A 12,069-nucleotide genomic window follows, 5' to 3' on the forward strand; every position below is an offset into this window, starting at 1 on the left:
CATCCTTGCTTCGATGACTGTTCCCTAAAAATAGCCAGACGGGAGCAGCAAGAGGTGATGTCATATGTTTTAGCAATCTCAAGGAGAGGATGTAAGTTTGAAATAAATGTGGAACATCTAGAATGTTAGAGGCTTGCCTCAAACTACTCAGCTAACAGTAAACTGTCCTAGAACCTGAGCGAAAGTGTTGTACTGTTTAATGAATGGTTGACAACACTGTAGAGACAGGACAAACCATGTCCCTGTGTAGTCCTGAAAATCTGTTACTTCAGGAAAGTTTGTAACCTCGGTAGGGAACTCTATCAGACAACCAAAAAGATGGATAACCAGAGGCTAGAATCAGCTGTTGTTGTGAGTGGCCATAGCCCATAGTGCTGTAAACAGGTGGTCCAGTTCTTCCATTCCCATTGTCCAGATGTCCAGTAGAAAAGCTGGCTGCAAAGACATGGCTCCTCCACGAAACATAGGACACCGACAGAGGTCCCACAATCCATCTGGAAAAACACTCATACAGAGAGATGAATAGAGAACAAGGGCCAGTCTGAGCTTGGCTTAAGGTCTACCTCATGCAAATACAGAAATGGAATACTCTTCTCTTATCCCTGAACAACACCAAGGGATTCCTCCTTCTGTTCTTTTTAGTGATATGGGGACGATACTTTATCAATACTTTGACTCCAAGTATCGATTTGTAAAAATGATTATATATATTTATGCTTTGCTAGGTAGCGTTAGCCAGCGCTAGTCGGTTGTACTTGCGCTCATACGCCAGTATTTTTCATCTTATAGCTTGTTGTCCATCTTCTTTTTCAATAGTGAGCCAACATGTTTTTAGCACTTTTATTTCCATGACTGATCAAAACTAATTTTTCTCATGCTCTCTCATCTCTCTGCAGCAGACATTGTAGTGAGCAATATGTTTGGAACATCAAATCGCAATAAAATCGCATGATCAAATCACAATACATATAGAATCATGGAAAGCGTGAGAATTTCCATACATATTGTATCGGCACCTAAGTATCGTGATACTATCGTACCTGGCATTTCCCAGCCCTAGTTATTTGGTCCTTTAAGTAGCAGGCAACTCTTCCCAAGGGCAATCTGTATTACCCTTTGAACTTTCTCACATTCTTTCTGACCACTAATTAAAAAAGACCACAAGAAGCAATAAGACTATCAATAATTGCTGTTCTAAACTTAGGGATAACTGAAGCTTCTGCACATGTCATTTGAAAAGAGAAAAATACACTCAGTTTAATTCTGTATTGGAAATGTTATTTATTTTAGCAGTAGGGGAATTGTCATTGACGCTTGCACAACTGCAAACACTCATGGGGTAGCCACCCACTGCCAAGTGTTCCATTTCACAACCCAAGACATTGCCAGAAATAGTACCTAATCAATGCAGAGTAGAGTAAGTCTAACGGAAAGAATTCCATCTAAAAGTCACAGAGCCTTTATTGGTATGGATGTATTACATTACTTTTTTATCAGTAAATTTGCTCTAATGTACTTCAGTGTATTTACTAAGGCTAAAAGGCACACATGGACGAAAATGTACTTCATACCAAAGGCTAAGAGCGTTTTGTACAATTTAACCCGGCAATGCTACGCAAATGGATTGTGACCGGTATAGTGCGCAGAGTCTTGGCACACGAAGCAGGGGGCACAGAGATTTGGCAACGGGGGCAGAGAGTACTGCTGAGGGCACACTGTGTTGGCACCAGACACAGCAGCCTGGTCCTAATCCCCCACTGGTGGCTCGAATCAGGTCGCAAGTCGCCTGTGGAGAGGGGAAAGGTTCTGGAAAGAGCTGGTCTTCAGAGAGACGGGCTGCTCACATACTCCCTCACACACACACACCCACCACTCTTCCTACCATATTCATCTGCCACTGGAGGTCCATACACAGGATGGGATGGATTGGAGAGAGTGAGAAAGACATAGAAAAAGAGAGTGAGAGGATGAAAGAGAGTGAAAGCAAAAAAGAGTGAGACATTTGAGAGACAGGGATTAAATCCTTGGCGAAGAGACGCAATGCTGCTAATGTCCTGTGCTGCTCTTAGAGACATCGTCATGGTAGTTGTCTCGTCTCGTGACCTGCCAGGTCACTAGGTCGCTGTAGTGTTTGTTTAGTCTGCCTGGAAAGCCATCATTACAGTGTTTACACTGAGCTGTAAGGGAGTGCTTAAAACCGCCCCATTATGCTGCAGAGTTGACAGGCGAACGAACTAACCACTAATTCCTTTCAACTGGACCCGTGCTACTGAAATAACTCTGACACATGACTAAGACATATCTCTGATTTGACAGATCCAATTATCCAGCTAAGGACACCAGCGCTCTCTTTGTCCAGGGTCTTCCTCTTGTCAATGAGCTTCTCCACTAATGACGTACTCCAAGTCTAGTACTGGTGGTTGTTTGGGATCATGACATTGTCAGTCCGCTACTCTGTTTGGTACAGCTCATACGGGGCCTCATCTGAACTCATCTCCTGCTAATCATGACAGTCTTGAGGAGGATGTTGCTATGGGGATGTTTGTGGCAGCCATAATGATGTTGTTTAACAGTGACCTGTGTTTGTGAAGGATCCCCTATCTCCTATTCCTTCCTGGCAGAAAAGTATTTGAGGAAATGTCTTCATGGGGAAGTAATCTGTCAACAACTGAGCTGTCGAATGGATTCAAGACAAATCTTTCAGGAACTGGCCCAGATAAGAGAAATGGATGGAGACATTAAAAAGTTATTCTGTTGTCTGGGAATTTCCTGTATCATTACTGTAGATGCCTAATGCTGAAATTATGTGCAGTTACATACTAAAAGCTTTGCAACACCCAAAAGTACAGCATGACCTGAATCAAATGAATGTACTAGGAAAATTGGAAAATTGAACAGTATTAAACGGAACTCTTCCTGACAAGACAATTTATCAAAATCCACTCAACCCAGCCGGCACACATCAACCTGGTCTCAGAGCATTTCATATTATTCTGTACGTAAATTCGAGACACTCCATTTCGTATGATATGTTCCGTTTAGTATGGTATGTATTCATTTGTGGATGTCCATAATCAATTACGTATGATATGTTAAGAATTACAATTCATATGATATGAACAAATATGTAAATGTGTAATATGTTAAGAATTTCAAAAATGTACAATATGTTACGAATTTGCAAATACTTATGATATGTTATGAATTTCCAATTGGTTGTAGTTAACGTTAGCTAGTTGGCTAATGCTAACATTAGCTAGTTGGCTAACATTGGCTAGGCTAACTGTTAGAAGTAGGGGTTAAGGTTAGGAGTTAGGTTAAAGGGTTAACATTAGCTAGCTGACTAACGTTAGCTATGCTAGGGGTTAGAGGAATGGGTTAGGGTTAAGGTTAGGAGTTAAGTTAAAGGGTTAAGATTAGGATTAGGGGAGGGGTTAGCTAACATGCCAAGTAGTTGCAAAGTATATAAAGAATAGTTGAAAAGTTGCTAATTAGCTAAAATGCTAAATTGTCCGTGATGACATTCGAACACGCAACCTTTGGGTGCTATCCATCCACCCCGACCAACCACCCTCCTTTTGTTTCTTGCCTTAATTAGCCTCGTGTCTTATGTAACCATACCAAACGTAACATATCATACTAATTTGAGTGTCCTCGGATTTACATTTACTATGTTACGTCTAGTCTATGAGACCAGGTAGCTAGCACACACACACACACACACACACACACACACACACACACACACACACACACACACACACACACACACATTCTTTCTTCCTACCGTTGCAGTCTTTAATCAGTGTAATGTCTCATAGGACTGACATCATGAGAGGCTGTCTAACATGCTCTAGATCACGGCTATTATAACCTTTGACCTTTGAGTCCCCCTATGGATTCAGAACGCTATTTCTCTATAGTCTCAGTACTGCTTGTAGTAGTCATCTATTGCCTGAAAACTGCCATTGTTTATGCCCCTGCCATCAAGAGCGACTAAAACTGGCATCTTAAGGGCTAGACCTCATCAATCTTTGTTCATCCTCTCACTACTCCGTCCTTCTGTGATTTGCATAATCTGATCCATTTTGTTTTTACACAGCTTGGTGTCTCTGCATGGCAGTGTGGGCCATTGTGAGGTTCTTGTATTTTTCACAACGTTCCTGACTAATGACAGAAAATTCCATTATAAAATCAATATCTGAAGCCTTGAAAACGTTGAAACAATGATCCGGTGGGTGCTGCTTCAGGAGCAGGGAGGCACTCCACTCAGACTGAATAAATAAAAACAGCTCCGCTGGCAGACACACACACACACACACACACACACACACACACACACACACACACACACACACACACACACACACACACACACACACACACACACCCTCCAAAAAAACTAAACAGAGAAATGGGAATAAATGAGAGCCAGGATCCAATGAGGCCAGATGCATCAGCCTAATTTCTCAGTCTGTTGCTCAGGTACAGAGCTGACAGAGAGCCAACATCAAGCTCAGACAGAACATGCAGGCCCAACTCTAAATTGACCGCTTTTTTGGGTCAAATATTTCCAGGAGAAACCAAAGGAAAAAGTTGAAGTGGGTTTGGGCTGTTACTTTAGAGAGACTCAATAACTAGAAGTAGCCTTTGCTTGTGCAAGCCAGAACAGCTCAAAGGAGTATCTCCTGTTTCTGTAGCGTGAGGCAGCTTGATGTACAAGTACACCCCATGGACAAGACGCTAGTCTATCACAGGGCCTTCCCCCAATCTATCTCCTTAGTGCCAAGCAGAGATGCATCGGGTCCCATTTTTATAGTCTTTGGTATGACTCGGCCAGGGATCAAACTCCCAGACTTCCAATCTCTGGACAGACACTAATCACAAGGCCACTGAGTTGGTCTCACAATACTGTTAATGCTACACAGGTTGTGAGTGCTTCTAGCTGAGAGGATAGAGGAATCAATCTATTGATGATAATCAATGAACAAACGCATGCTTGCCCAAACACACACAGCCTGAACAGCTCTATACTTTCTCAAGGCCAGACTGTTGGGTCAGAGGGCTGCTAGCTAACATATTGGTTTATTAATTAGATTGGCTATTCTGTTTACTTTTTGGTAGAGCTAGATCTTTTCAGATTGGCCCTGGACCAGGTGTGCACTTGAGGAAAACCAAATTAGGAAACCTTATGGACTCAGCAGAACTCTGTAAAAAAAACACCACTTACAGTAAACCTTGCATAACTCAGCCAAGAAAACATCCACTTACTAAACAGGTCCTTTAATTCAGTTGACCAACTCACTCTTACTGAAAACCAATAAAACAAAAACTCTTATGGAATGCATACCAGAATCTCTATACATTTCAGGGTACTTTCTGCTCTACCTGTCGCTCAGATCTGTCTGTCTACAGTGCAGCTAATTTATTGGTGAAACTAATTTCTTGGGATAATAGAACCTTCATACTGAACGCTATTAAGTGGACATTAGCAGCATATTGTGGTGTTATACACCACAAACAGAGAGCAAACTACTACTCTGTGCTGGCTCAGAGGTTCTTCCTACCTCTTGATCCTACAGAGAGTACAACCCCGCACAGTGCACACACAGAGAGCATGCAGAGGTCACACACCACCTGTGTCTGGGTACAGACATGAGACAGACATCAGCGGACACATCTGGAGGGAGGCAGGGAGGAGGACAGGCGGAACAGACGGAAGGGAATTCCTGGGCTGGCTTATCTCTCACAGCTGACACACGGGTCACCAAGGTTGGCGATGCGGGTAGGGTACTTGGGTGGGATTTTATATTTTTAGGAATAGGGTGGTGGGAATTTTGTCAGGGACACAGATTAAGTTGGACAGTAGAAGTGAGGTGATGAGGAAAATCAGAGTTTTGATGTTTACAGTGGGTGTGTTTCAAAGGAGTGACGGGAGTGAGTGCAGTACACAAAATCAATGAGAATATCCTAATGTCAAAGTGTATGTACTATCTCAGTAGCGTTGCAGTGAAATCTGATAGATCTCCGGGGTCTTATCCCTACTGGTCTAGTCTATGCATCTATGGTGGTCCATCAAACCTGGCAGACTAAGCTAACTGGAGGGAGATCATGTCTCCTGCACAGTGTCCAAGCCAAGGAGTGTAACTTACACATTCAAACGCAATGATTAAGCCAAGTATAAAATACTTGAAGGCCTATGGCTGCTTCAGACCTAATACCTGGCCCAAGTCTCCTTGCTTCTGGAAATGCTTAGCTTGTACTGTATATATATGAACCGTGTGTATATATGCAGTTGATTTCACAAATACTCCATAGGATTCCCAGTTCTCATGCCTGGTGTTATATTCCACAGTCTGGAAGAGAAAAAGGTGTTGAGAGAGAAAAAAAACCTCTCGAGTCCACTTCACCCTCATTCTTTATCAACTATCATCACTCAACTCTTCAGAGAGACTAAACCATAAAAGTGCCTCGACATTTGTTCGGTGAAATATTTTTTCCCCTCCATAAACTGTATCAGCCCTCATACTGTAGAATCGTTTCCCGTAGCTCTTACTACAGCCATGGGCACAGCATATGCTAGCTGAAGAGCAACACATCTGATCATTGTTTACTCCATATGTTAATGTGATTGTATCTTCCCAAATTCAAACAAATCATTTCAATAGTCCCCAAAACATCCATATTCCTTTGGAAGCCGAGATGCCTGTAGTGATGAAGGTCTGATGTAGGACTTTAGGATGTGCAGTGGAATATAGAATGATGACTTACTGGTTTTTTTCTAGTGCCAGGACCAGTTGTTCACCTTCCGCCTCCACCACCAGCTTCAGTGATGCAGGATGACTCTAGAACACAAACACAGGACACCAGAGGTGAGGGGACGGGACACCCAGCACGGCTGACACATACTGGACAGGAAGTACGCGGGCATGCTGGGAAAGGGCCAGGAAGAGGGATTCCAGTTCCCAGATCCATTGCATTGGTGGTTGTCATGACTAGGGCCCTGTTTTCCTGACTACATAACCCGACCAGGGAAAGCTCTGGACTCTAGCCATGACAGCTGACTTTTTGATGAGCACATACACTACCGTTCGAAAGTTTGGGGTCACTTAGAAATGTCCTTGTTTTTGAAAGAAAAGCTCATTTTTGGTCCATTAAAATGACATCAAATCGATCAGAAATACAGTGTAGACATTGTTAACGTTGTAAATGACTATTGTAGCTGGAAACGGCAGATTATTTTATGGAATATCTACGTAGGCGTACAGAGGCCCATTATCAGCAACCATCACTCCTGTGTTCCAATGGCATGTTGTGTTAGCTAATCCAAGTTTATAATTTTAAAAGGCTAATTGATCATTAGAAAACCCTTTTGTAATTATGTTAGCACAGCTGAAAACTGTTGTACTAATTAAAGAAGCAATAAAACTGGCCTTCTTTAGGCTAGTTGAGTATCTGGAGCATCAGCATTTGCGGGTTTGATTACCGGCTCAAAATGGCCAGAAACAAAGAACTTCTTCTGAAACTCATCAGTCTATTCTTGTTCTGAGAAATGAAGGCTATTCCATGCGAGAAATTGCCAAGGAACTGAAGATCTCGTACAACACTGTGTACTACTCCCTTCACAGAACAGTGCAAACTGGCTATAACCAGAATAGAAAGAGGAGTGGGAGGCACCGGTGCACAACTGAGCAAAAGGACAAGTACATTAGAGTGTCTAGTTTGAGAAACAAACTCAACTGGCAGCTTCATTAAACAGTACCCACAAAACACCAGTCTAGAATGTCAACAGTGAAGAGGCGACTCTAGGATGCTGGTCTTCTAGGCAGAGTTGCAAAGAAAAAGCCATATCTCAGACTGCCAATAAAAAGAAAAGATTAAGATGGGCAAAAGAAGATTGACACTGGACAGAGGAACTCTCAAAGGAACAGTTTTCAGCTGTGCTAACATAATTGCAAAAGGGTTTTCTAATGATCAATTAGCCTTTTAAAATTATAAACTTGGATTAGCTAACACAACATGCCATTGGAACACAGGAGTGATGGTTGCTGATAATGAGCCACTGTAGACCTATGTAGATATTCCATATCCCGTTTCCAGCTACAAAAGTCATTTACAATATTAACAATGTCTACACCGTATTTGTGATCAATTTGATGTTATTTTAATGGACAAAAAATGTGATATTCTTTCAAAAACAAGGACATTTCTATGTGACCCCAAACTTTTGAACAGATTATTTGCATTGCCCCCCCCCCCACACCACTGCCACTCTCTGTTGTCATCTATGCATAGTCACTTTAATTAACTCTACCTACATGTACAGTTGAAGTCAGAAGTTTTTCAACCACTCCATACATTTCTTGTTAAAATTTTTACAGACAGATTATTTCACTTATAATTCACTGTATCACAATTCCAGTGGGTCAGAAGTTTACATGTTGACTGTGCCATTAAACAGCTTGGAAAATTCCAGAAAAAAATGGCATGGCTTTAGAAGCTTCTGATAGGCTAATTAACATCATTGGAGTCAATTGGAGGTGTGCCTGTGGATGTATTTCAAGTCCTACCTTCAAACTCAGTGCCTCTTTGCTTGACATCATGGGAAAATGAAAATAAATCAACCAAGACCTCAGAAAAAAATTGTAGACCTCCACAAGTCTGGTTCATCCTTGGGAGCAATTTCCAAATGCATGAGGGTACCACATTCATCTGTATAAACAATAGTACGCAAGTATAAACACCATGGGACCACGCAGCCGTCATACCGCAAAGGAAGGAGAGGTGTTCTGTCTCCTAGAGATGAACGTATTTTGGTGCAAAAAGTGCAAATCAAATCACAGAACAACAGCAAAGGACCTTGTGAAGATGCTGGAGGAAACAGATACAAAAGTATATAAATCCACAGTAAAACGAGTCCTATATCGACATAACCTGAAAGGCCGCTCAGCAAGGAAGAAGCCACAGCTCCAAAACAGCCATAAAAAAGCCAGACTACGGTTTGCAACTGCACATGGGGACAAAGATCGTACTTTTTGGAGAAATGTCCTCTGGTCTGATGAAGCTAAAACAGAACAGTTTGGCCATAATGACCATTGTTATGTTTGGAGGAAAAAGGGCGAAGCTTGCAAGCCGAAGAACACCATCCCAACCGTGAAGCACGGGGGTGGCAGCATCATGTTCTGGGGGTGCTTTGCTGCAGGAGGGACTGGTGCACTTCACAAAATAGATGGCATCATGAGGCAGGAAAAGTATGTGGATATATTGACACAACATTCCAAGACATCAGTCTTGAAGTTAAAGCTTGGTCGCAAATGTGTCTTCCAAATGGACAATGACCACAAGCATACTTCCAAAGTTGTGGCAAAATGGCTTAGGGACAACAAATGTAAACTTCTGACTTCAATTAACCTGTGCCCCTGCACATTGACTCTGTACCGGCACCTCCCTGTATATATTGTTATTTTTTACTGGTGCTCTTTAATTACTTGTTAAATTTATCTCTTATTCTTATCCATATTTTTTGAAACTGCACTGTTAGTTAGGGGCTCGTAAGTAAGCATTTCACTGTAAGGCCTGTTGTATTCAGCGCATGTGACTAATACCATTTGATATGATTTAGTGTAAGTATGGTGCCTCTCCATTACTAATTCTCCATCCGAGGATGACCAGGTCATAGACACTTCCGTTAGTACCTTTCATGATTTCCCAAAGTTAGGTTAAAAACTGGACTCTGTTCATTCAGAACGTTGGAGACGTTTATAAAACATCAACAGTAATGTAAAAAATTATCTAATGTTGAACATGAAATGAAAAATTCCCCTTTAGGTCTACAGCAATAATCTACCAAGTCAGGTTGATGTTGGTCAGAAATCAACAGCAAAAACGTTTCTGTTTTTGCAGAGCAAGCAGTGTTTTTCCTTGAGTGCAAGAACAACATTTTGATGATTGTCTGCATATTTCAGTGCTGACTGACACAAATTTCCCCAGACCTCCTGCCTTTTTAACACTCATGAGTTATGACCCTGACACTAATTTCCCCAGACCACCTGCCTTTTTAACACTCATGAGCTATGACTGAACTGGCCCATGGGAAAAGGGGGGCTTGACAGCAGCTGGGGATCTCTGTCTGTCGCACAGTTTATGACAGGCTATCAGATACTGATATCTCACACACACACACACACACACACACACACACACACACACACACACACACACACACACACACACACGGAGAGCCTCCTACTAGGAAAAGGTTATGTTGTCATTTGAACTATTTTACTACCCACGTAGAAGCAGGTACACAGACAAGCAGCCAGGCATTTCGGCTGCACCTTGAGAGATGAAGATAGACAGACAGACAGGCAGAGATAAAGATAGACAGGCAGAGATATAGATAGACAGGCAGAGACAGAACAACCATTATTTTGTCCCAGTCAGATAAGGGCAAATCCATCGTAAAAGAGTGATACTGAGACTCAGATTTTTCACTTTAAAATGTATGCCAAACAAAAACCAAAGATTGCAAAGCTAAACAAACCATACAACTCTATTTAACAATGTCCACAGAAAAGTTTATAAAAACATATTTACTTGAAGAACAGTGCAGATGTAAAGTTTGGTAATCAAATGACGGCTTGTGCTGTTGGTGCCGTCATTCTGTTACAAATGCTGTATCTGCACTGATCTTCAAGTTAACGTGTTTTTGTAAAATGTTCAGTAGAAATTGTTAAAAGTAGTCCTTGTGCATAGAGTTGTATAGTTTGTGGGTCCATTTGTGGTTTAGAAGGCAGGGCGGTTCATGTCAGGTCATCACCCAATTGTCCTGACTCACCACCACCAAGATATTGGCTTGCTACTTCTTGTGGCACAGAGAACAGTTCAATAAAAACCAAAGGGGCAGAGGGAAAAATGAGTCTGGTATCATCTCTGATAAAATAACCAACTTGTTAAACTCAATAATATGTTGGAATGGTCAACATGGCTATAACAGCTGGCTCGTGAACTATACAAATACACATTGTTGTCAAACTCAATTGATTATGTAGTGTCATGACAATGGAATACCTCTCTAATAAAATAAAATTAACTTTCACCAAAATTGTGTCCTAACTAAATAACTAGAATCTCTTCATTGTTCCAGACAAAGCTATAATATAACACATTCTGATGAATTACTGGTGCATCACTGGCAGCTCTCATGACTCCTTCTCATTTCAGAGATTTTGTTGATTTGCTAATACCCTCCCCATGTCAGCCAAGTAAAGCACAAGCTCAGCATTCAGGGAGAGTGTGTAATTGAGACACTAACATAAAAAACACCCCCTCAGAGGGTGTGGTATTTCCTCCAGCTAGGAAAAACCTATCCACTCATGTATAATCTGAGGGATAAATCTTGGAAAGCCATGGCTGTTTTAAATATTCCGGGAGTACTACTCAACACCCACGCGTTTCCCTTGTCGGGAATGGTTTCCCTATGGTGAAGTGGGGGATCCCGGATTTCAAAAATGTATTTCTCTCACTAAGTCCTAGTGGGCTGAACGCATTGGGTTTCCCCGTCTGAAGCTACCCTAATATACCCTAAAACCAGAAACTCAATTGCAGGACGTGTTTCATTTGTTAAAGACCCCATGTAATAGCAGAGATGAAATGTGCTGATTTACCTGGTTTTAATAACTCAATGGATTTCAGGAATTACACATGGTTCATAGAAAGAAACTCTAATACGTCTTATAAATCTTTGCTTTGCTTACAGTTCTGGTATGTCAAGGATAACATGTGTTAGGGTGCATTTGCTAGCCATCCGCAACTACGCTCACCTGCCCAATACATTTTAGCACAATGGTTAGATGGTTTCAAATCCGGTTGCTACCTGACTTTGTTACAAAACCAGACAGTTTAGGGAAAAAAGGCAGTCTTCTGCCAGTGGTAAACCATTTCAAAATGTTGCTTTTCATGCACTGCTGATTTGTAGAGTATAGGAGCCTGGCGAGTTGGGGGAATAATTTCACAGTGTGTGGAGCCTCAGGGCCTAGCTCATACTAAACAAACAACAGAGAGGCCATT

At 41.7% G+C, this 12,069-nt stretch overlaps 1 protein-coding gene across 3 annotated transcripts in view; it reads right to left on the reverse strand.

The window, feature by feature from the left end:
* The window catches only part of LOC115193720 (disintegrin and metalloproteinase domain-containing protein 12), a 154,175-nt gene that overhangs the window by 92,962 nt on the left and 49,144 nt on the right, over window positions 1–12,069 (reverse strand). For all 3 annotated transcript variants that reach the window (XM_029752665.1, XM_029752664.1, XM_029752663.1), the window contains one exon: window positions 6,772–6,845. In XM_029752665.1, coding sequence (XP_029608525.1) covers window positions 6,772–6,845 — 74 coding nt within the window. The remainder of the gene's footprint in view (window positions 1–6,771; window positions 6,846–12,069) is intronic.

This window comes from Salmo trutta, chromosome 5 (assembly GCF_901001165.1).
Source record: "Salmo trutta chromosome 5, fSalTru1.1, whole genome shotgun sequence".
NCBI lineage: Eukaryota > Metazoa > Chordata > Actinopteri > Salmoniformes > Salmonidae > Salmo > Salmo trutta.